We start from the raw sequence: 26,812 nt of genomic DNA, 5'->3' as shown, positions 1-26,812 counted from the left end.
GGAATCTTCCTGGGTGGGATTATCCAACCCAGGAGGGAAGGGATGACATGATTTGTTTAAATACTGAAGGCTTTCAAAGACTCAGTGCTTGACTCATTTCATGTCTCATATGGGAGACCTCACAAGACAATATTTAAGAAAATATATTAGAAAAATATATATTTGTGTCCAAAAGCAATAAAAACAAAGCAAAACAAAAGGTAATAGTAAATAATACTAGTTTTATATTGTTAAAGAAATAGACCAACTGGGGGCACAACTTAAACTCTTAGAAACTCACTTGAGACCCCCTGAAACAGGGTTTCTAGACTCAGTCAATAAAAAATAAAGGGTACTCTGATGGTTAATTTTGTGCCAACCTGTCAGCCTAGCCACAGTACCCAGCTACGTGGTCAGACGTTATTCTGGATGTTTCTGTGAAGGTGTTTTTAGATGAGATTGACATTTAAGTCATTGGACACTGAGGAAAGTAGATCGTCATCCATAGTATGAGAGGAGCTCATCCAATCAATTGAAAGCTTTTACAGAAAAGATCGATCTCTGAGCAACAATGAAGTCCATTAGCAGATGCCTTTTGGACTTGTCTTGCAAATATTGGTGCCTCCCTTGGTCTCCAATCTACCAAATCTATGCTGTAGATTTTGGGTTCCACAAGCATGTGAGCCAATTCTTTTCTTTCTTTCTTTCTTTCTTTCTTTCTTTCTTTCTTTCTTTCTTTCTTTCTTCCTTCCTTCCTTCCTTCCTTCCTCCTTCCTTCCTTCCTTCCTTCCTTCCTTCCTTCCTTCCTTCCTTCCTTCTTTCTTTCTTTCTTTCTTTCTTTCTTTCTTTCTTTCTTTCTTTCTTTCTTTCTCTTTCTTTCTTTCTTTCTTTCTTTCTTTCTTTCTTTCTTTCTTTCTTTCTTTCTTTCTTTCTCTCTCTTTTTTTTTTTGAAAAAGAGGGAACATGCAAAGGAGAAGGGTGATGAGGGCGGGGAGAAGGGAAGAGAGAGAGAGAATCTTATGCAGGCTCCATGCCCAGCACGGAGCTCAGCCTCACCACTCTGAGATCACGACCTGAGCTAAAATCAAGAGTTGACACTTAGCCAACTGAGTCACCCAGGCGCCCCAACATGTGAGCCAATTCTTTAGTAAATTATATATACACACACACACATACATATACATAGAGAGAGGTCTATATATACTGAGACATCTATTTATGTCTATAGATATAGAGATCTGTGCCTATATCTATAATTAAATATAGTGGGGTTTTTTCTAAGATTTATTTATTTATTTGAGAGAGAAATAGCATGGGGGATGAGAGGGGCTGAGGGAGAGAGACTCCCAAGCAGACTCCTGTGCTGAGTGGGAGGTGGGGCGGGAGCCTGGATCTCAGGGCCTGAGCCTAAACCAAAGGTCAGATGCTTAATCGACTGAACCGCTCCGGTGCCCAAGATAATAGTGTTAAAAAAAGAAACATCAAGCCCAAAATGGAGTCATTGGCCCCAGTATGAGAGCAAACCGAGACTTTAGATACAGTTTCAATCTCATGCAGAAATGCGAGTTGTTACCCATCTAAAATTTCCTGAGCAGCACTAATGAGGCGACCTGCATGATAAAAACTCCACCATCCTCCCCGCCACCCCCCAGGCAAAAAAGATGTGACAATGCTTTCTTGTCTTTTGGTAATATCCTCTTGCCCCACCCTCCGTATAAACACCCACTTTGTACAGTTCCTCAGAACTCTCCTCTACATGCTAGCTGCTACCTAATTCAAGAATCACTTAACAAAGCCAATTAGATCTTCAAATTTACCTGACTGAATTTCGTATTTTGGCAATAGAAAGACAGATGGCTATCCTATTGTTTCTGTTTTTCTGGAAAACTCTAAAACAGCTACTCAGTTACATTTGAGTTTCAGACGAGGAATGAGTAATTTTTAATATACATGTGCCCTAAATATTGTCTGAGACATATTTATGCAAAAAAATTATTTATTACTTATCTGAATTCAAATTTTTTTAAAAGATTTTATTTATTTATTCATAAGAGACACACACACACAGAGAGGCAGAGACACAGGCAGAGGGAGAAGCAGGCTCCATGCAGGCAGGGAGCCCGACATGGGACTCGATTCCAGGTCTCCAGAATCAGGCCCTGGGCTGAAGGCGGCGCCCAACCACGAGCCACCCCGGCTGCCCCTGAATTCTAATTTAACCAGGTGTCTTAGAGTTTATTTGTCGACTTGGCTCTAAAAGTCGTAGAACAACAGAGGGAGATGAAACACACTATATGACCATTTCACGTCTATAAAAAAGATAGAGTAGAAAGAAATACTAGTCAAGGCCTATCTGGAATAGTCTAACACGGAGGAGGGCAAGTTTCTCAAAAAAGCAGGTATTTACCTCCCTGAGGCCCTTACTGGCTCATAATTCTCCATCAGCAATGGGTGCTTTTGGTCAGAAACACGCTGAGGTTAATTCTCCAAATGAGACCGACAAGCACGACGGCAGTTGTACAGGACTAAGCAAGTCCTCAGCGATGCACGTGGCGATGGCCACTAGGGTTCCAGGACCAGGGCACCTGCTCACCAGACTGTGAGAATCATGCCATGAGGCTCATGTGCAGTGCGCTGCTGGCACTTAAAGATTTGGAAATAGTTTTGGGGAAGGAAAGAAGGCACTTCATGATTAAGGTGTCCATCAATATAAATTTCTAAATTTCGCAAAAAGGCAACGTTTAACTTAATAGCCTCTCTCTGAAGGGAGACTGTAAATACAGGTACAGACGTATCACAGCACGTCAGGCCAAAATTGACCTCTGGACAGTCAAGTTCTCTCGGCCTAATTTAAATGCAGCAGCCGTGGATTCGGGATAACTAGTAGACCCGTGTGGCTAACTCCTTGATCTTGCTCCTATGTCCTCCTCTGTATGAGGCCTATTCTCTTCTAACCACTGAAAATTGCCCTCAAATCCCTCTCTAGTCCTAAATCCCATGACTTTGCTTGTATTTTTCTACAAAATGGATCACCTTCTAATAAGTTATTACTTAATTTATTTAATGTCTGCTTTTCCCAACTAGAACATAAGTCTGTTGAGAATGGGAAAGCGTGCCTCTTCTGGTTTTTAAACTTTTGCTCACTATGTATCACAAACACCCAGAACAGGGAAAGAGGCACAGGACAGGTGCTCAATCGGTATTTGTGGAATAAATGAGTGAATGAAGTTGTACCGCAGAAGCTCTGATAATCATGTAGGATGTTATTTGGGATGATAAGTAGAACATGAAATGAAGTGTCAATAGTTTGGTTTAAAGTGATTTTAGGGGATGCATGGGTGGCTCAGAAGTTGAGCGTCTGCCTTCGACTCAGGGCGTGACCCCGAGGTCCCGGGATCAAGTTCCCACGTCGGGCTCCCTGCATGGAGCCTGCTTCTCCCTCTGCCTGTGTCTCACATGAATAAATTCATAAAATATTTTTTTAAAAAATTAAGCAATTTTAGAGTGAAATCGACATGCTTCTCCTCTCTGCCCCCTCTGATCCCAGAAGGATCCAGGAAAGACTAGTGGTTGATACCTGGGTAGAAGCTGCCCTAATAAATTCCCCCCCACCCAGCTCTCTAAGGGCCTAAATAAAGTTTAAACCCAGTGGCTTAAGAGAGAAAATTCTCGGGAACATTGCACGTGGAGGTTCTTCTTAGGCACGCACCTAATTTCTCTGTGGAGAAATCTCCCCAACATTCCTGACTTTCCGTTTCTCCAACTCTTCGCAGGGAGTGCGGCCGTCTCCTTAATTCATAGACTTTGCGGGAGAAGCAGATGTGTGGCTCAGGTCAGTCCTCCACCTTCTGTGACAGGAGGCTGCTTCAGGAGGTGGGCTGCCCGGATCTGCTCCTCAGCTGGCCTCAGGGACGTTGGCCCTAGAAGCCACCTGTGGTCCCCTCCTGTGGGCTGGGAAGCTCAGGGCTGCTGCCAAACGCCCCAGCGGTGTCCCCCAGGCCAGCATGCCAGAGTCCTAAGACTGATGCTTGAGCGCTGACATGCTGTCAGCATCTGACCTGCTTCCAGAACTGTTCTAGGAGACCGAAGAGGTTTATTGGATCCCTTTAAACTCTAGGAAAGTATCATGTCCTGAACCATATTGTGCATTTTACAAGTCCTGCCTTTCTTTTTTTTTTTTTTTTCTGAATTTGTACTGGAGTAAGGACTCTACGCCAAACATTGTGCTTGGTGCTAACAACAGATGGAATAAGGAGGGTCCGCCTGCCCTCCAGCTCCTTAGAACCCAACGGGGAGGAAACAGATTCACAAGCAACAGGGTGAAATACTGTGCTCCGGCCGCTGCACTGACAGTCTGCACAGGGGGTTCCCGGGACAGTTAGGAGGGGGTCCTGCCCTCCGCCAAGGAGGAGAAGGAAGCTTTCGTAAGGAGGAATGAATTGGCAGGGTGGTCACTACTGAAATGACAGGAAGGATGGGGAGATGGCTGAAATCTTCTGCGAAAAAGCCTTTCACCAGATAACAGAACCAACTCTTGGCAAAACTACGTAGCAGGCCAAACTTACGCTTTTCGAACTCTTCATCTATGTATTTGATTTCCTTTCCTTCTCTTCCTGGGCTTCCAAAGGTCTCTGCATGTTTGATTCCTTCTAATTCTTGAGGTCAGTGATCTGGAGTCACTTTTACATTAAAGAGTTTCATGATGTGACTAAAGTTTCCCCTCAGAGGTATTTGCATTTTAAAAGAAGTCCGGTAGAGGCTCTAACACAAATGAATGACAGGCTAAGCCAGAGGTGCTACAAAAATATCTGCTGAGAATCTTTCCTAAATTTGTATCCTAAAAAGAATCTTGGAGGAAGCTGTTTGCGGAGATAACTAAGCGAGTTGGCTTAAACCTATGAACTTTCCAGAGAAGAGCTTAAAACATATATATATATATATATATATATATATATATTTTTTTTTTTTTTTAAGTTCTTTGCCTGGATTTCTATCACAACTCTGAAAGCTGTCTAAAATACATCAACCCTATACTAAGTTTGCATGAACATGATTTCAATGTTCTAATGTCTGGGAATGTTCAGGCTGTGAACCAACATTAATTTAATCTCTCTTTAATCTTATTTTTACATCATGTCAAAATAATTGGTCAAGAACATGTATTAACTTCAGGTGTGACGGCAAAATTCAACTGAGTGCAACTTCGGTTTTTGTTCCGGCACCGTATGAGCACAATCTAAGACATTAATGGAAAGAGTAACATGTAGTAAGGCTTCCCAGCCAATGAGAAATCACTGACCACTTGTTTCTCCTGAGTTGTCTTCTACTAAAATCATATGCATGATTGGCGTTATTGCAGGACTTAAACGTTCACCTTAAAGATAGACCTAAGCAATGAGGAGTGGGGACGAGTGGTCTCCTGGAATGAAGAAGGTGCTGAACTAAAAGACAATTGCAGGCGGGTAGGAATATGCAATCAGGCAACTCTGATATTTTAGGCACAGGAATGCTAATTTATGATCCTTAAACTGTACAAATATGTCATGTGCATTTCTTTGTGTGTATGATATTTTACATTTAAAAAAAATTGGGATTAAGCAGAAAGTGAATCCTAAAAAAAACTAAAATAAAGACAGAGCAGAGTGGAATTACATAGAATGGAATAGAACAAAACGAGATAGCTTTTGGAATCAAATCTGAGTTTGTATTCCGACACACGTACTTACGAGATGGGTGTCGTTGTAGACATTACTTAACACATCTGAGATTCTATAGCCTCATCGACAAAAAGTGACTAATAGTGATTTAGGCTTGAAAGGGAGATGCAGGAGAAGTGGGTCTTACTCCAAACCAGAAGGAAACGGAATTTTTAAGAAAATTAAAGGAAAAAACTGAAGATAATGGCAATACGTACTGCCCACAAACTCTAGGGCTGGGATAGGAAAAGACGGCACTGAGTTGGATATAGGGATCCTTTAACATCAATGCCCAGATTCCTGATCTCTAAGGTCACATCTCTTCCATCCCTTATTCCCATTCCCAACCTTATAACATTTTAAGATAGCTAAGTAAATATGGACAAATACATACTGTAAGCAATAGCATGGGATATGGTGAGAAGAATTGTATGATAGGCCAAAGGACAAATACATTATCTAAAATTACTTTTAATACTAAATCAACTCTTTAAAGATTGGTGCAGTATAATGGTCCTATGCTAATGAGTGCACAGTCTTTTCCTAGAAGACATAATGACACATGAATAGAGACAGAACACAATTTAGGTCATGAAATGATAGGAAATGTTTTCCAGGAGCTTCTTGGAGGTTTTCTTTTTTCTTTTATTTCTTTCCTTTTTTTTTTTTTTTTTTTTTTTGAGGTTTTCTAGCATAAAGAGAAGTCCAGGAAAAGATAAGAATTCTTCCTTTGTACATTGACATCGTGCATACGTGCAAGGTCTGTAAGTATAAAGCCGGAGGATTTCATTAATTTCTTTACTGGATATGATCTTCACCAGATTTCCTCTCCATCCCCCAAGGCGTAAGTCCCTAGCCAAATGAGCGAAATGACAGTAGCCCCAGGTCACCAGCATCAGAGTTGAGTCACAGCTACATGGTTTGAAATCGGAACCTGGTAAAGAAACACAAGTATCCAGGGATCCAGTGAGGTCTGGTAGACAGAGGGTAACCTCGGGATCCTTTACAATAAAGCGCTCCACTCCTGCACTTAATGTCCCGTATTTCTCTAACTTGTTTACCATGCATCATCCAAGGATTGATTAGCTTTCAATCTTTGATTCATGAACACCGATTTATTTTTTAATTTTAACAAGGGTGGTTTATCGCCTTTCTGAAGGAGGAAACTAAAACAGGAAACAAGACGTCAGAAGAAAGCTTAGCTTAAAAGCAAGAGTAAAAAAAAAAAAGTAAAAAAAAAAAAAAGCAAGAGTAACCACAGCAAAAGTGACAGCTGACAACTTGATATGTAGAAAGCACAAATCAAGTTCTATTACCATACTTTACAGTAATGGGTGTTTATAAAGCTGTCCTTGAACCATCAGAGGAGGGTTAAATCATGTTCAAGAACTTTCGACAGACATGAAGGCAAGAACTTGACGAATCACCATGATTTTCAACCAAACTGGTTAATAGAAGCATACTTTGACATTTGGAAAGGTAGCAGTTATTTGAAAACAATAATAATTTTAACTGTTACCTCCTGATAATATCAAATATATTGTCTCCAATAGAAAGTATAATACCCTTGCCGTAAGGATAGAAGTTCATTAATTCCTAATAAGCCTATAAGAAAGTCAAATAAAAAAAGAACACTTTCAATGAATTTTTCTTATTATTCAGAAACCCAACAGATAGGCTTTCTGGAATTTTAGTTTCCATAATATTGACTCAGTTTCATTCTGAGGAAACATGACACCTTCATAAACATTTCTCTATATACAAATAAGTGTTTTTTTTTAAGAGGATTTAATCTATTTATTTGAGAGAGAGAGAAATAGTGAGAGAGCACCAGCAGAGAGAAGAGGGAGAAGCAGATTCCCCCCACGGAGCAGCAGGGAGCCCACTGTGGGGCTCCAGCCCATGACCCCGGAGCAGCTCCCGAGCCAAAGGCAGACCCTTAGCCAGCTGAGCGACCCAGGCCTCCCACAATGGTGGTTGTTTTAAAGGCAGGTCACAACCCTAACTATGCTAACCAGGAATTTCTTAGCTATTGAAAATTAAATTGTTAAAAAAAATTATAACAAAGCTAAGCTAAAGGAGAAGTATATACAGCTTAAAGTTATAGGGAAAATCTAAGAAAATATACATTTGTAAAAAATAAATTGAGGATTGGGATGCCTGGGAGGCTCAGTGGTTGAGCAGCCTTTCATTCAGGGCATGATCCCGGGGTCCTGGATTGAATCCCACATCGGGGTCCCCGCAGGGAGCCTGCTTCTCCCTCTACCTGTGTCTCTGCCTCTCTCTCTGTGTGTCTCCCGTGAATAAATAAAAATCTTTAAAAATAAATAAATAAATAAATAAAAAGGATTGATTAGTATAGTCTCCTGACGAACTGGCCCCTTTATCATTATGGAATGACCTTCTTTATTATGTTTAACTTTGAACTTAATTTTCCTGATATAAATATAGTCACTCTAGCTTTCATTTAAACACTGTGAGATAGCTCCTTTTTTATCCTTTCATATTTAATATTTCTGTGTCTTTAATTTAAAGAGATTTTTTTTATAGACTACACGTGATGTCTTGCCTTTTATCCTTTATCCTTGTCTTTAATCTGACAAATTCTGTCTTTTAATTGAAGCATTTATACCCTTTTTAATTAATGCAATTACTGATATTTTAAGGCTTAAGTCTGCCATTTTGTTATTTGCTGTTTATTCCCTTGGTTTCTCATTCTTCTGTTTCTTTTTTCTTTCCTTTCTGCGGGTTATTCAGATTTTTTTAAGCTCAATTTTTATTTATTTATGACTCATAATTTTTTATTTTTTTCTAATTTTTGAGTATATAATTTTGTATAATTTTCTTAGCAGTTGCTATGGATATTAAAACATACCTATGTAATTTACCACAATCTATTGGATTCAATGTCATTACCACTTAAAGTGAAGTAGAGAAACCTTATTAATTTAGGTCCCTTTACTCTCCCCACTTTGTATACTTAACTTACTTATTTCTTCTACATACATTGTGCACCTTATCAAGTGTTAATTTTTGCTTCAACTATAAAATATGAGATAAAAAAATTTTATTATGCTTCTATTTTTATCCATTCTATTGTTTTTCTTTCACCATTATTTGAATTTTTGTTCCTTTATAGGTAAAAGGGCAAGGTTTTATTTCTCTCTGGCTCTTTATAAGATTTTCTTCTCTATCCTTAGTTTTCAGAAGTTTAATTATGACATATCTTGGTGGAGATATTTTAGGGTTTATCATATTTGGAGGTCATGTTGCCTCTTGGATGTCTAAATTTATGTCTTTTACCAATTTGGGAAAGTTTACAACCAATACATCTTCAAATACTTTTTTTCAAATGCTCTATTTCTTTTCTGAGACTCTAATGATAAAAATATTAGATTTTTTGGTTATTTTTGCATAAATTCTTGAAGTTCTGTTCATTTTTGTCATCCATTATTCTCTTTGTTGTTCAGATTGAGTAAATTTGAATCATTTGTTTTCCAGCTCACTTACTCTATTCTCTGCCATTTTCACTCTACTATTAAGTCTATTCAGCAAGATTTTTATTTTGGTCATTAAATTCTTCAGTTAGATAATTTCTGTTTTTTAATAACTTTTCTTTGCTGAGATTTTCTATTTTTTTCATTTGTGTCAAGAGATTATGTAATTGTTTATTGAAGCATTTTTGTAATGCCTGCTTCAATTCCTTGTCAGATTATTCCAACATCTGATTCATTGTAGTAATGGTGTCAGATAATTGTCATTTCTCATTGATTGTTGTTTTCCTGGCTCTTGACAGAGCGGTATAATACCATCTTTTTATCTTACAAATACATAATAATACCATTGGTATATATAATTATCGATTGTATCTTGGACATTTTGGTTATTATTCTAGGAGACTCTTGAACCTGTAAGAATCTTCTACTTTTTTTTTTTTTAAGATTTTATTTATTTATTCATGAGAGAGGCAGAGAGAGAGATGGAGACAGAATGGCAGACATAGGCAGAGGGAGAAGCAGGCTCAGTGCGGGGAGCCTGATGCGGGACTTGATCCCAGGACCCCAGGATCACACCCTGAGCTGAAGGCAAATGTTCAACCACTGAGCCACCCAGGTGCCCCAAGAATCTTCTACTTTTACCAGGCACTTATCCTGTTTAGATTTAGCATGTAGAGTCTGGCCTACTTTTATGGGCTTCAGTTACAATGACAGTTTCCTAATTCCTTGTAATGTTAATGCTACTCTGGTCTGCTTTATTCTTCTGGCACCGCTGGGCTATTGCTCAAATCCTACTAGTGACATCTGTCAGAGTGGAAGTGCCTTTCTGGGCTCCCTAATGTTACTGAGTTACTTACTGGGAAGGCACAGAAACTACTGGGTCTGGGTCTCCTTATGCCACTGAGTGGAAGGTCACAGGGTTTCAAAGCCACCGTTGTTACCACTAGATAGGTCTGTGTGCTAGAGAAAGTAGGACTGGGTGGTGGGGCCTCATCGATCTGCTACTGTAGGTGGATTAAACTGCCTGTAAACTGGGAGTTTAGAATAAAGGTTAGGGCTTTCTCCAAGATATCTACTTAGGCTTCTCCTGTCCCACTCCTGTGGATTAGGAGAGCAGGCTTTTCTTGATGATGATGATGATGAATGTTTTTTGACAGTGCCAGTTTGCAGTTTTCTCTGGTGCTCAGTCTAGGGATATATGGATAAAAAGAAATACTCAAAAGATACTGTCTATCCGGGCAGCCCAGGTGGCTCATCAGTTTAGCGCCTCCTTCAGCCCAGGGTGTGATCCTGGAGACCCAGGATTGAGTCCCACGTCGGGCTCCCTGCATGGAGCCTGCTTCTCCCTCTGCCTGTGTCTCTCATAAATAAATAAATAAATAAAATCTTAAAAAAAAAAAAAAAAAAAAGATACTGTCTATCCTCAATTACTGAAGTCCCAGCCAGTTTGCCTTCTTTTAAGCCCTCATAATCCTTTCACCATGGTCCATTGAATAATTTTCAGGGTATTCAGTTGCATTTAGAAAGAAAGAACAGGAAAAAAAATGAGTCCATGAGTTCGTGACATCTGTTTTAAAATAAAAATTTGTTCTTCTGTTCTTCCTTCCTCTCTCCCTTCATTTCCTCCTTCCTCACATCTTTCAGTTCTCTTTCTCTTTCTTTGTGTTTCTCTATTTATTTCTCTCCTCTTCCCCCTCTCTTTCTTTCTTTCAGCCAGATTCCTATGTGCACTTTTATTTTAAAAGTTAAGTAATTATTTTCTTCACTTTTCTGAAATATGTGTTAAATATCTCCCAAGTTCTAGGCACTATACTGTGTGTTGTTGATATAATGGTAAATAAGACAGGTATCTTGCTCTTTAAAGAGCTGATGATATAATTTAAAATTTTTCTCTGGATGTGTCTAGATGCAGATCTCATTTAAATGATTGTATAGTACACTGTAAGACATTTTAATATGTGGTCACATGTTTTTACTATCTTGAAAAGTATAACCAATTAAGGCTTTGATTATTTTTCCTTTCAATCATTTAGATTTCTTTCTTAGAACAACTTTTCATTCTTAGGAGGGACTTCCTTTTTTTATTTCTATACATTTGCCATTATTCTCCTTCATCTTTTTTTTGTTTTGGTCATATTTCCTTTGTATTCATGGATGTTCTATATTTGTTCTTCCAATATCTTATATTTTTACAATGTCAATTCTTCTTTTACTGATCCCAGTGAAGATTTTGTCTGCTTTTAAGTTTCTTTAATACCTTTCTTCATCAATGTTCATTTTTATTTCTTCCTTTTGCTTTTTGAAAGAAAAATGCTGTTTTTTCCTTATTGTTTACTTTGCATCTATTTCATATTCATCTTCTTGTGATTATTAAAAATTTCATACAGCTATCTAAATTTTTCTGGTTTCTACATTCAATATTTTCCAAAAGAATAATCTTCCTTTCCAGGGTAATTTTTTACATTGTCGTTATTCTGTGATTCCATATCATTTAAAAATATACATATTTTGTTTACCTATTACTGAATACATTCAGGAAATAAAAGAAAGCCCATGTGGTTGGAATAAAGAGAGTAAGGGAATAGAGTATGTGATGAAGCTGAAGGAATGGATACAAGTTAGACTCTGCAAGGTCCTATAAACTACAGTGAGGCTTTTGTCTTTCTTAAATGAACAGTGAAAAGCCATGGAATCATTTTAAAATGAAAGGTTTCAGAACACCATGTAGGAAAACAACTTATAGGAGTATTTGGGAGTCTTAAAATCTTTGCAGAGAAGATGATTTGGGAATAGATTCAAAACATATTCAGAAGGTAAAATTAAGTAGCCTTGAGATTATGGTGGACATAAAAGGAAAAGGAGAAGAAGATATGAAAAATCACTCCTAGGTTTGTGTCTTTTTCAACTTGGATAGTTAATAACATATAACATTTAGACCAAAAAAGAAAAAAAGAAAAAAACAGTGGAAGAAGCTCCGGTTTGGGGCTGTATCAAGCAGATGTTTGGATATATGGAGAGAGGTGTGGGTTAGAGGTATCAATTTGTGAGATATCTAATTATAGGAATAACTGATGCTGTGGGTGTAATGAGGTTGTTCATGGATAAGTATATTTGGAAGAAGACTTCAAATAGTATTCAGAAATTTTAATATGTAATGGCTGGAAAGAGCAAGTTGTACATATAAAAGCATAACCAGAGAGATGGAGAAAGATCAGAAGAGTATTATATTATGATAGCCAAAAAATTAGAAGATTTTTAAAAGAAAGAAATAATCAACAGTATTGATTCTTGCTAGGAACTTAAATAAAAAGAGCATTACAAAAACTTCCTAGTGGATTTAACAAGTAGTAAGCAGAATTCTAAGACGGTCCCATGATCATCATACCCCCAAATGCTCAAGTCCTGCATAATACCCTTCAGATGTGGGTAGGATCTATGACTTGCTTTTAGGAAACAGAATATGGATAAGGTAATGGTGCAGGTAGGGCCCCAAATCAATTAACTGTGAATTAAACAAAAGTAGATTTTCTTTTATTTCTGTCCCTTAAAAGATGGACAGCGCCTTCCCTGAGGACAGAGTCTCCTTGTTGGCTCAATGAAGTGAGCAGCCATATTGAGAATGAACATATAGCAAGGAACTGTAGGAGGCCTCTAACACAAAAAGTGGCCTCTAGCTAGAAGTCAGCAAAAAGCAGGGCTTTTGGTTATACAACCGTAAGGAAACAAATTCTTCCTACAGCCTGAGTAAGCTCAGAAACTGATGCTTCCTCAATTGAGCTCATGATGAGACTTCTACCTGGTAAGATCCTGAAGCGGAGAAGCTGGCTAAACCCACCCTGGACTACCAACCCATAGAAACTGCAAGGTAATAAACGAGTGCTGTCTTAGCCAATAAGTTTGCAGAATTTGTTACATGGCAATAGAAAACAAATAATAGCAACACAAGCGATTATTGGTGGTCTGAATGAAAGCTGTTTCAGTGGAGTGGCTGGGGAGGATCCAGGTTGCATGGGTTTGGAGGAGTGAATGGGAGATAAATAGATGGAATGAGTATAGAGGACTCTTACAGAGGCTTACCTAGGAGTAAAACAAGAATGTACTGCTGTAGCTGAATGGGGCTGTGATCTGGAGGACAGAATTTATATATTTGTTTGCTTAATGGGATAGAACTTGAGCATGTTTCAAAGTCTGTCTTGTAGGAAGCAATTTATTTTTACTGAAAGTTTGCTTGACTATGCTCGGCGTAGAAGAGCAAGATATAATTCACATGACATAATTGGTTAAGAGTTATGTCTGGCGACCTAAGGTTGATCTTCACATTGAAAATACTGCAGAAAAGTATAAAAAATTGTAAAAGAAAGCAGTATGAATTATGCTACCTAGCAAAATTTTCTGTATGTGATATGTCCCAATGAAACAGGCCTCTCCTTGCATCTAAAGGAGTCAAGCTCTACTCTTCCTTCCAATTCTCGGTAAAGAGAAGCCTGTACCATTTGGCTTTCTATGATGGTTTTCTAAGGTGGCAGCTTTCCATGGCAATTGACCCAGCAAGTCTTGGTCAAGATCCCATATGGAATTGTAGAATAACAGAGAAAGAGCTATGCCATTGTGTGAGAAAATTACTACCTACCATTGGATTACTACCTAACACTGCTGCAAGAATTTCAGATTTATGTCATTTTTGTACAACCTGTTGCTTGCTATGCAGTATTGTTTTTTAAAAATAGTGGTAGTTCTTTCTATTAATTTCTATTTCTGTGATCAGAAACATGCTCATTATCCTCACACGAGATTCTTAGTTTGGAATAAGGAGAACAAGTGAAAAGGAAGAGGGAGGAAAGAAAAGAAAACCTGCTATGTCCGAGGTTCTATATCAAGTAATGACTACAGGTGTACCTCGTTTTATTGCACTTCACAGTATTGTGCTTCACAGATAATTGAGTTTTTACAAATTAAAGGTTAATATGGAGCTGGTCTATCTGTGTCATCTTTGAAACAGCATTTTCACTTTACATCACTTTATGTCTTTCTGTCACATTTTGGTAATTCTTGCGAAATTTCAAACTTTTTCATTACTATTATATCTGTCCTGGTTGTCTGAGACCAGTGCTGTCTCCTGTTGCTATTGGGATTGTTTTGGGGAGCCACAAATTGTGTCCATGTAGGATAGCAAATTTAATCCATAAGTGTATGTGTTTTGACTGTTCCACCAACCACCATCTCTCTCCCTCTTCTCAGGCCTCCCTATTCCCCGAGACACAACAATATCGAAAGTAGGTCAGTTAATAACCCTATCATGGCCTGTGAGTGTTTAAGTGAAAAGAAGAGTCATATGGCTCTCATTTTAAGGCAAAAGCTAGAAATAGTTAAGCTCAATGAAGAAGGTATGTCAAAAACCAAGACAGGCTGAAAGCTAGGCCTCTGGTGCCAAATGGTTAGGTAGGTTGTAAATGTAAAGGAAAACTTCTTGAAGGAAATTAAAAGTGCTATTCCAGTGAACACATGAATGATAAGAAAGAGAGGGCAGCCCAGGTGGCTCAGCGGTTTAGCGCCGCCTTCAGCCCAGGGCCTGATCCTGGAGACCCCGGGGTTAAGTCCCGCGTCGGGCTCCCTGCATGGAGCCTGCTTCTCCCTCTGCCTGTGTCTCTCTGCTTCTCTCTCTCTCTCTCTCTCTCTCTCTCTGTGTGTCTCTCATGAATAAATAAATAAAATATTTTAAAAAATGATAATAAATCTCTCTCTAAAAAAAAAAGAGAGAGAGAGAAATACCCTTATTGCTGATATGGGTAAAGTTTTCATGGTCTGGCTAGATCAAATCAGCACCAACATTCCTTTAAGCCAAAGCCTAATCCAGAGCAAGGCCCTAACTCTCTTCAATTCTGTAAAGGCTCAGAGAGGTGAGGAAGCTGCAGAAGAAAAGTCTGAAGCTACCAGAGGTTGGTACGTGAGGCTTAAGGCAAGAAGCTGTCTTCATAACATACAAGTGCAAGGTGAAGCAACAAGTGCTGATGTGGAACCATAGCAAGGTACCCAGAGGATCTAGGTAAGATAATTCATGAAGGTGGCTGCACTAAACAACAGACTTTTAATGTGGATGAAACAGCCTTCTTTTATTTTTTTTAAAGATGTTATTTATTTGAGAGAGCGAGCGTAGGGGAAGGAACAGAGGGAGAGGGACAAGCAGACTCCATGCTGAGTGCAGAGGGCTCCATCTCAGGACCCCGAGATCATGACCTGAGCTGAAATCAAGAGTCAGATGCTCAACCAAATGAGCCACCCAGGAGCCCCTGAAATAGCCTCCTATTGGAAGAAGATGCCATCTAGGACTTTCCTAGCTAGAGGGGGAAGTCAATGCCAGGCTTCAAAGCTTCAAAGGACAGTTAACTCTCGTTAGGGACTAATGCAGCTGGTGACTTTAAGTTCATATCAATGCTCAATGACCGTCCCAAAAATCCTAGAGCCCTTAAGAATTATGCTAAATCTACTCTGCCTATGCTCTATAAATGGAACAAAGCCTGGTGACAGCATATCCATTTATAGCACCGTTTACTGGGTATTTTAAGCCCACTGTTGAGAACTACTGCTTAGAAAAAAATTCCTTTCAAAATATGACTGCTCATTGACAATGCACCTGGTCACCGAAGAGCTCTGATGAAGATGTACAACGAGATTCATGTTGTCTCAATGTCCGCTAACACAACATTCGTGCTGTAGTCCATGGATTGCAGAATCATTTAGCTTTTTAAGTTTTATTACTTAGAAAATACGTTTTGTAAGATTATAGCTGCCATAGGTAGTGATTTCTCTAATGGATGTGGGCGAAGTCCATTGAAAACCTCTGGAGACGTTTCAACATTCTAGATGCCACTAAGAACATTTGTGATTCAAGGGAAGAGGTCAAAGTGTCACCTTTAACGGGAGTTTGGAAGCAGTTCATTTGAGCCCTCATGGATGATTTTGAGGGCTCCAAGACTTCAATGAAGGAAGTAACTGCAGATGTGGTGGGAGCAGCAAGAGCCCTAGAATTAGAAATGGCACTTGAAGATGTGCTGAATTGCTGCAATCTCATGATCACACCTTAACAGATAAGAAGTTGCTTCTTATGGATGAGCCAGGAGAGTAGCTTTCTGAGATGGAATCTACTCCTGGTGAGGATGCTATGGAGATGGTTAAAATGACAATGGAGCATTGAGAATATCACATAAAGTTAGTTGATAAAGCAGCAGCAGGGTTTGAGAGGACTGACTGCAATTTTGGAAAGAGTTCTACTGTGGGTAAAATGCTAGCAAACAGCATCATATGCTACAGAGAAACCGTTCGTGAAAAGAAAAGTCAATTAATGTGGCAACATTTCGTGTTGCCTTATTTTAAGAAATTGCCGTGGCCGCCCCAACCTTCAGCCACCACCCCTCTGACCAGTCAGCAGGCATCAACACCGAGGCCAGATCATCCACCAACAAAAAGATAACAATTCACTGAAAGCTGAGGTGACAGTTTGCATTTTTTAGCCATAAAGGATTTTTTTTTTTTTTACTAGGGTATGTACATCACTTTGTTAAACGTAACATTGTCGACTGACTACACTTTCTAGTGGTCATATGCACTAGGAAACAAAAAAAAAAAAAATCATTTGACTAATTTTATGGTGCTATTTGCTTTATGGCAATTCCATTGTCTGGAATATCTCCAAGGTATGCCTCTATAAATATTTAACTTTCATTCTCAACGCAACCCTATAAGGTAGACTCTATCATTATCCTCATTTTTTCAGATAAGTAAATGGAGTCTTGGATTAAAAAAGCAATACCCAGGTTCCTGCAGCTGGTCACATTAAGTGTCACATTAGAGAATAAACCCTTCTGTGTGACTCTGAAGCTAATGTCTTAATTAACTAACGTGATACGCAGCTTTCATTCCGAAAAAGAAGCTTCTTACTTAGGGAATTAACACTGGTCTGTAACAAGGCAAGAGGAACTGCTCATTATACTAACAAGGGATAATGAAGACCTCTCTGGAAGAGAATAACATTTTATAAGTTTCTTATTTCTCATTATGTCTTTCCATGTTCAATAGCTTAGTCAACCCAACTGACTTCCTGTAAGGATATTTGAAAACTTGCCCTGACTGCCACCCTCCAGTTGATGACAACTTGTTTATTATAATACAAGCATCAGTCATTTTATGTACCTGACATGAAACAGTGGTAAGGCTTAACTCTGACGTATGCGGACCTTTATTAGTCTTTTGTCTCCATGATGATTTACCATTATCTGCAGTCAGTCATTTGCCTTAGGCTAGAGGTTTTCAAATTTGAGCTTGCATCAGAACGCCTGCAGGGTTCTTCTAAACACACAGATTCCTGCACCCAACTCTCAGAGGTTTTGATTCAGTAGATGTGGGTGGCAGCTCTTAAAATTTGCATTTCTAACAAGTTCCCAGATGCTGCTACTGTGGCTAGTCTGAAGACCACACTTTGAGAACCAATGACCCAGAACTGGGTTTAAAACCCTTTCCTGTAAAGAATCAGATAAATACTTTTGGCCTTGTGGGCCATATAGTCTCTGTCATAACTACTCAACTTTTCCTCCGTAGTGTGAAAGCAGATATACACAATACCTAATAAAATAAGAGATGAGTGTGTTTCAACAAAATTTTATTTACAGAAACAGGTGTCAGGCTGGATTTGTCAATGGACCCAGTGGTCAACCTCCATCCTAGACTAACTCAGAATTTTGCAAAATCACTATATATATACATACTAAATATCAGTTCTGAGAGAATCAATGATAGATTTATTCACCAAAATCCCTTATAAATTTTAAAATAAATTCTGAAGAAATATACCAGAGACTAAGTTAATTGCATTAAACCAGCATAGAGGAGAAACCACAGAGCTTCCCTACGAACCCAACCAAAAAGCAGAACTTTTGTGCACGAATCTGTATCCTATAGTTTTAGTTTTATGTTGCCCAGAACTCCATCTTCATTTTCAAATTTTAGTTTTAACTGGGAATTGTTTATAGTGTTAGAAGCAGTAAATCCATTAATTAAAAGAAAACCAACATTAAAAAAAAGAAAAAAAAATTAACACTATACTGAATGACACAGATGATAACCAATCAGGTTGTCTAAACTTTATAATAAAAACAAAATAGAATGAAAACACTCTACTTGCCATGAGTTGGCCCAACTTTCATGCACTTGCTCTTTACTCAGAACAGTGTACTTCAAAGTAATTTAAAATGCCAATATAATCCTAAAAGTCTATTAAGCTATATATGACAAAAAACCACTGCATTAGCTCTATCCTTACAAAATGTAAGTTTCTCTAAAAGGACAAAATTCACATACATTTTTGCCATGATAGAATGCGATTCAGTTCCTTGAAAATAATTATGTGCACATTGCAGGAGGAAAGTTAGTATTATTGGTCATCTTATAAACTTAAAATGCAAATACTGTGTCAAGTGTCTCCAACAATGCTACAGACCAGAAATATTAAAATAAAGTCCTCATAGACGATCACATATTCCAATATTGACTAATTTGCTGATGGAGTAAAATGACTTTATAGTAAGATAAATAGCTTCCATCTTTCAAAATGCTTTTCTAAATTTGATTAATCAAATGTTCCTTTTTGACTTATGGTTTTTTGTTTACCATTAGACATTTATTCTTTAGTCTAATGCAGTGGTTTTCAAAGAGTCCTCAGGTCAAAAAAAATATTGAAAGAGTCTGGTTAAATGAAAGTGGAACATAATGATTTTAAACACATTTCAAAAGTTTCTTCTATTTCAGACCTCCTCAGAAACATTAATATTTATGGTATGAAAACATGGTAGATTATGTAGCGTTTTCCAATCCTATTTGAACACGGAACTCAGTAGAACATCTTGAAGTACAAGAGAAACTTGTAAGAAAGTTGTAAGAAAACAATGTTCCTACTGTCTGAATCCAGGTATCATTTAATCATATTTTTTTAAAAAAATGTTCAATTTAATTCAACAAATATTTATTAAGTACTTCTGTCATTTGACTAATCACTTAAAAGTCAATCCTTTATTTTAAATGTTACTCACCAAAATCTATCTAGAACATATCTTAGTCCTATTAAACATACTTACACTCTTCTTCAGGCCTCTTCCGAAGTGCTGCACGAACTTCTTTACAAGGACTTCTCTGATATTGTGGGGGATTCCTTCCCCTTATTAGGTTCTCCATCCTATAAGAGAGAACAAAAAATAAATTTTAATACCAAAATCTTGATACATTTTGGCTCTTTACATCGTCTAAATCAAGAGTCATTAATTCAAGTACCTACACAGGCTCAGTGGACAACACTATTCAGTATCTATAAAGAAATAAGACAGTAGGGAGTGGCAGTAGGGAATATCGTAAACAGGGGAAGGCTTGACTTTTCCAGGAGTTCTAAATTAAAAAAAAAAAAATTAAAAACACCACATGGACAAAACTCATAAGCCCATTCTCCAATTAGAGATCGTTATGAACTGAATGTGTACGTTGAAGCCCTAATCCCCAGGTTAATAAAACATCTCACCTCCTAGCAACATTAGCCATGCTGACAACACTGAAATGCTAACAATGAGAAAATAGCAATAAATGAATCAAACGCAACTTGAGTTAGCATATTTTACAGCACATTCTTTGTCATATTTTTGGTTTCAGTGGACCTTACAGTTTTGTGCCACCAGCACGTAATCTACTCATTTTGATAACCCTATAAAACCACCGAGGGCAGTCAGAGATGCAAAAGGAAAGTTTTTTATCATTTAATATCTTTCCTTTTATATCTCTGCCTACCGACCATGTGAAATTGATTCCATATGTTTGTTTCCATATAATGAGTTAGAAAGCACTAGTAGGACTCCAGGAGAATTTTACTTATATGGTTGCTATTGGAATCGAATGCCTCCAAGTCAACCCCCACAGGAATTGTGGTGCCCAAAGCTTCATTCTAAGAATGCTCACAAGCAGACCTGCAAGAGATTACACGGCGGAGCCTGACTTGAATATGATGAGCCGAGGCTCTGCAATCAGATGGCCTAGGTTCAAACTCCCATTTTGTCTCTTAAAGCGTGATTTCAGAGAAAGATACCTACTTTTGTGCCTTCATTTTTAATCAGTAAATGAGGAAAGCATAAGCCCTCTCATAGGACTGCCATGAGGATCAAATATGTTAATACATGTAAAATGCTTTACATTGTGTTTATCACAATTCCAGGGCTCAACAAATGTAGTTATTATTTATCACAATTATCCCAAATAAAAATGAAATCATATACTAAAATTTAAATGTCCTGTATGTTAGGAAAAGTATGAAACCTCGCCTTTATTCAATAAAGAAAAAGAACAGACAGTAATGATGAGGGAAGAAAATTCTGGCTAAATAAGTGTCCTGGTTGTTAGAAAAACACAAAACATCCAACCACATGAATTGCTAACTTTCAGAAATAAAGAACTCAATAAAGTATACTTCATTTTATCTAATAAGATTTAAGATTTACTTATGTTAATCTTTCACGGATACTAAAATGGATAAAAGTGGGTTGTTATCCTCATGAATTAACTAAAGTGCTACATAGTGTATGTTTCCTAGACAATTTAGAAGATATCTCAAAATCGTATAGTGCCCTTTGACCTTAGCAACTACAATAAATATATTTTATAATATATTACCATTAATCATTTATTCCATTTTTGTCTTTACAATGACTTCCTGAAAGATCATTTTGAAGATGAGGAAACTAAGGCTCAGAAATGCTCAGTGACCTGCTCATGGCCACACATGAAATAAAAGGCTCAACAGAGATTTAATCAAGGTTCTCTGACTTTTCATCTTTTTCTAGTTGTTTCTTAATCTATCATTTCCATGAGTCTATTATTATTATAATTCCACTAGAAGACTGATACTTGAGATTACCACTGTGTAATGAATAATAATGATGAAATTTTTCTTTTTTTTTTTTAAAGATGTATTTATTTGAAAAAGACAGTATGAGTAGGGGGAGGGGCAGAGGAAGAAGGACAAAAAGAGAATCTCAAGCAGCCTTTTCTGCTGAGCTCTGAGCTGGTTGTGGGGCTCCATCTCACAACCCTGAGGTCATGACCTGAGCCAAAATCAAGAGTCGAAACGCTTAACTGACGGAGACACCCAAGCACCCTTAGTGAGATAATTCTTCTTAAATACAATAATATTTATATTAATCTATACCTATACATAGTGTAACTGTTAGATATTTATATAAATATACTACACAAATATATATATTTGCATATAAGGTTATTTGCTAATTACATGTTGAGTTTTGACCATTTAGCTATTTGCACTGAAATGTCTCCTTCTATCAATGACGCTTCAGAAGGCAGCTATGCTCACTACACCACCAATGCTGCACCTATCAGTGATATTTTAAGTTTCTGAGAACCACCAAAGAGATAACTGGGGCCGAAGAAACTCACTTTAAATTATATCTACAACACGCTAATAGATGCAAACAATTCAAAACAGCATTGAAAGTTCTTTTTTTCCCTGGAATGTTAAACGTTATGCACAGGAGAAAACACACTTTGAATTAACTTAAAATTTTGCAGAGCAATGTTCATGTTCAAACTATCACACAACCGTGAGTCTTCCATCTTCCCGAAATTACACTCCCAGCTGCTTGAACTCTTCCACCAGTGTGTCATCTATGATCTACAGTTTGCATTAAATGGTCAGACAAAAAGACCAAAAATGAAGTTTTGGAACACAGCCAGCACATAGCAAAGGAGCTATTGGCGCCACTTTCATACTTGGCAAGCGACCAGTGGGAGTGTGTTCACAGTGCCAGCAAGGAGAGATTAAGTGTGATGACCACGGGCAAGACAGATGCTCTGACAACTCACTGAAGAGCTCTGAAAAGAGCAACCTACACGTCAACTGGCGGGAAGAAGTGGAGGCAGACACATTAATATTAAGGAGCATGAGAAAGCAATCAGAGATTATGAGCAAAGGTGTCTAGAACTCTCTTATGGTGTTCCCCAAACCTAGGTCATAAAACCACCTGAGAGACTTTAAACGGTACAAATTCCCCCATTCCCAGTAGGAAAGATTCTCATTCAGCATGCTGGAGTCACAGCCACGCAGATGTATGTTTTTAACATTAATCAAATATTTCTGAAGTAGCCTTATACTGATCCCGATACTGGCATTTGGGGGCCTCTATCAATAAAAAAATATACGGGAGAGAGAAGTTCAGTGAGTTCATTCCAGGATATAGTTATTTGCTGATACAAAGGTGGAGAGAATGCAGTTAGGACAGGTACCATCAAAAATGAAAAGATTAGCCAAAGAGGGACCGTCAAAGGCTCGCCAAGTACTCTGGTGACCCACCAGATGAGCCACAGGGCTGCCCGCTGCTAATCTCGAGAGTGAAATGATTTCTTCCAACAAGGTTTGGCAGCTCATCTGGATGAGAGAACACGTTTGGATTAATTAATTAATCCAGAATCGTGGACTGGGTTGAGGGTATGACTAGTTAAGAAGGGAAGCAAAGCTCGGGTTTGAATATGGTTGAGTGAATTTACACTAGATGGAAGAGGAAGAGGGAGCATGACTGAGTCACTGGGGGACAAGAGTATTGAACTAAGAGAGTACAGCTATTAGGTATAAGAATCTCTAAAATGCCTATTATGCTCCAGGTGTGATGTTAGGTTCTTTATATATACAGTATCTACATCCTTCTTGTTTTATCCATGGTTAACCTGAGTTTCTGAAATGTCAAGTAACTTGCTTAGCATCATACAGAGAGTAAGTGCAAAACCCAGGATTTAAACCCAGATCTGTTTTATTCAAGAGCCCAGGCTTTTAGCTACTACATGAACTGTGTGGTAGAACTTTCTGTGGTGACGGAAATTTTCAACATCTGTGCTGTTTGATACAGGGGCTGCTATTCATACTCGGGTTATTTAGCATTTAAAATGTGGCTAGTGTGAATGAGGAACCACATTTGTGGTTTTTGAAAATTTCCTCAATTTATTTAAATTTCAGTTTCAATAGCCCCACGTGACTACTGCAGTAGACAGCACAGCATGCCTGGAAGTCCCCACTTAGCACTTGGCTGGTAAAGATACGATTCTCCACAGAAGAATTCTGGATTAGTCAACAAAAGCAGGGAAGTGAAGCTTTGGAAAAGGATTCCATATGAGGGTTTTCAGAGACAACTGAACAACTGAACTCCTCAGTGTAGAAGTGCTTCACAGTGACCCCCTCGGAGCCTGTTTGCAGAAAGACACTTTTTCGTACAACTACGGTTTTCAACCATGGAGCTCTGCCCCGAGTACAGCTAAGGGCCTTGAATATACACCTAAAACTCATTCCTGTCTCTGGGACTCTACGTAGAACGCTCCTATTGACTCAAATGAGTCCTCCTACTCGATCTGAATAATTCTTAATCACCCTTCCAGTCTTTGTCATCATATCACTTTTTAAGAAGGGATCACTGTGACACCTCCATCTAATGAGATCCCAAAATAAGGCTCCACCCTTCAGCCCAGAGTTTCCCATCCTAACAGTCATCACAAGTTGCAGTCATATATTAGTCTTTGAGAATTTCTACTTAATGTCTACCTTGCTCCTACCATCCCCCCATGAAGGCAGGGATTGATGCTGATTTTATTCTCCACTTTATAGGTGAAGCGAAGAAGTTACATGGTGTTTGGCATTCACGAATTATCTGTTGTTTGAATGAATGAATAAACCTATCTTTGCTAATCGTGCCATGAAGGAAACCATACATTCTGGGATCACCAGGTGTGACCCAGGTGGTTGAGGTAGGGAGTGACCTTTCACTTACTGCTGTTGTTCCTTATCCCCAACTCATGTCCTCCCCTCTCAGTCATTCATTGGCAGCTCCTGACACCTTCTTAGGAAGCTACGCTGATAATCTCGAGAGTGAAATGATTTCTTCCAACAAGGTTTGGCAGCTCATCTGGATGAGAGAACTCATCACTGCCAAGGCTACCAGATGTCGGAGAGCAGGGTGGACAGTCCCAGGTTCCACGTGCTGTAGGGCTTAGGGATGGGAGGAGATGACGAGGGAGCTGTTCTCTTCAGCTTGATGCTGCCCTGTGGGGACCTCCCTCAGCAGAACCACGTGCCTCAATTAGTGTGTGTGTGTTGGGGGGGGGGGGGTTAATCATGACACAAAAGAACTAGATTAAAAATTAAAATCTACTTGGTTTGCTTACAAGATACCAAACATACTGGGGCTAGTTTCTCCCTTCTCGTTGAGCTTATTACTATATTTGTGCCTTTGAGCACAACCCAAACTGGAAAAATGTAGAGCTTAATGGTGTACTCGATAAACAGACAACTTTAGATAAGCCACTAAATGACGACCAGCACACAAGCAATGCATTGAATATTTGTAAGCTCCTTTGTTTGAGCTCTGTATTCTCCCCAGGGCTGCTGAAAGAGGTTTTTTTTTTTTTTAATCAGTTACATAGATATAAAATAAATTATAAAGAGGAAATATCCTTGACTTAGTTTCTAAAAAAGTAAACATTTCCACGTTTCGATAATTATTTTTAATTAAGCCATCCTGAACAAATGCAGACGTCTAAAAAATATCACTTACTTTCTATTGAGCTTTTATTTAACTTGATTATAGGCAGAATTAGACACAACAGACTATATTCCTATAAATAAACACAACCCTTTATATTTAAAATGGCAATCGACATGAGTGGAAGGCTTAGTAAGACATAGTAATATGGCCATTTGTTGCCTTCAAATCTAACAGTGAATGTACAAGGAGCATTTCTGTAAGAGTACGTAGCCATGTGATATCGACTGTGATCTGAAAATTCACTCAATAATGTTATGCTGAAGAGGGTACTACCTTTTAATTCAGCCGAATCCAAAGATTAAAATCTATAATGTGACAAAGTTAAGTATCTTTTCTTGCCATAGCCCCTCCATCTTCCATGGGATCCCTCGGCACAGTGCCTAGACTAAACACTCCATAAATACTTAACAAACGATTTAATAAATGGATGAATGAAGTCTGCTCCTTTCTAGCAGGAACATTTGGAAGACTTTTTTTCTCCCATTATGAATTTTAACCATTCCTGAAGGGGCTGTTTAAGTCCTAGTTCCACTCAGAAACAAATCCAACCACTTCATGTATACTCAGTGCTTGCCTTCTGAATTTTCCATATTATATCTATGACACGTTAGAAGAGTAACCAGCAATTTCCAAGCTGATATTAGTCTCCATTTCAGTTTTTGTGCCCTTTGTTCATATAGATTCTAAATCATTTAAGGACTTTGACACAGTGCACTGTGGTTGTCAAAATACTTTCCCATAATTTGTTTCATTCTCATGACAGTTCTGAAATAGATATAAGACATCACTATTTTATGGATGGGGCACCTGAAAGTCTGAGCAATTGAGTGACATATGCAAGATAACACAGAAGGGCAAGAGTTAGGATTTGAACTCCCTTCCTTTGACTCTCAAATCCCAGTCTTCATTTCAAAAGCCCCCATGCACAGAAAATGTTTATTCTTTTCTTTCCTCTAGTGTCTCATGTGGTAGGATTCATAAGAAGTGAGTCATAGATGTTTCAAAAAATCTTGAAATGTTGAATATTTCATGTAATTGTCACTTTGATTCATGCTTCTGTATGGCTAAGAAGTCAACAGAAAGAATTCATGGCAAAACAAAATAAATACAAATAATGGGTATTAAAAAATAAAACCGTGCTTAAGCTTGCATATGAAAAGAAGGAAGAATAAGATTGCTCTCATTTTTGGAAGTAATGATTAGCAGTCTGTCTTGCCCAGAGGAAAAGAAAAAGGAATAAGGGCAGCATGCTGTGACCATCCATCCTCACAAAGTTCTAACGCCAAGTAACCCCAAGTGAAGCCAAGCTTCAGGATTCCTTATTTGGCTTAGAATTCAAGAGAAAAAGGAAAGTTGAAGAAGTCGTGGAAGTGCTCTTGCTTTATCACTGAACATTATTTTCATTTAGGTGAAGTTGAGCCTGGATTCAGCACAATGAACCAAACCCCAGACTGAAACTATGCTTGCATGTTGAGCAAACAACAGCCATTAAAAAGTCTCAAATGTTTGTAAAGATCCAATTTGAACTGCAAATGACAGTGCAAAAATAATCAATACCCAATTACCTCAGCCAAATGTGTTGAGATGATAGTTAATAAGGACAAACTAGAGCAAGACGATTGTGAAAAGAAATTACTTCTTAACTACACTTAAAACTGCTGGAAAAGAGAGGGAAATGTTTAACAAAACAGAAAGATAGGCAACGTACTGTTGAGTTGGAAAAGTATCACATGCCTGAGTTTTCAGAGCCAGTGATGACTTATCAGAACTGCAGGAATTATCAATAGTTTCAGAGAGGGCAAACTTATTTTTATATTTCCTTGTCACATATTTAAGGGATGACAAATACTACAGTATATTGTTTTCATCTTTTTCCAAAGAAATGGAATTCAAAGTAGGTAGGTATTATTATAGACCTCTTACAAAGTCTAGAGCTTGGGGATCCCTGAGTGGCTCAGCAGTTTAGTGCCTGCCTTTGGCCAAGGACGTGATCCTGGAGTCCCAGGATTGA

At 38.2% G+C, this 26,812-nt stretch overlaps 1 protein-coding gene across 10 annotated transcripts in view; it reads right to left on the bottom strand.

Moving 5' to 3' along the window:
- Positions 1–26,812, bottom strand: part of LRRC7 (leucine rich repeat containing 7) — a 495,471-nt gene that overhangs the window by 368,442 nt on the left and 100,217 nt on the right. For all 10 annotated transcript variants that reach the window (XR_013384059.1, XM_077904997.1, XM_077904996.1 and 7 more), the window contains exon 2: positions 19,297–19,394. Coding sequence is in view for 8 of the 10 variants with exons in the window: in XM_077904997.1 (XP_077761123.1) it covers positions 19,297–19,394 (98 nt within the window). In the remaining 2 variants the exon portion in view is untranslated. The remainder of the gene's footprint in view (positions 1–19,296; positions 19,395–26,812) is intronic.

This window comes from Canis aureus, chromosome 8 (assembly GCF_053574225.1).
Source record: "Canis aureus isolate CA01 chromosome 8, VMU_Caureus_v.1.0, whole genome shotgun sequence".
Taxonomy (NCBI): domain Eukaryota; kingdom Metazoa; phylum Chordata; class Mammalia; order Carnivora; family Canidae; genus Canis; species Canis aureus.
This window is presented reverse-complemented; position numbering and strand designations above follow the sequence as displayed.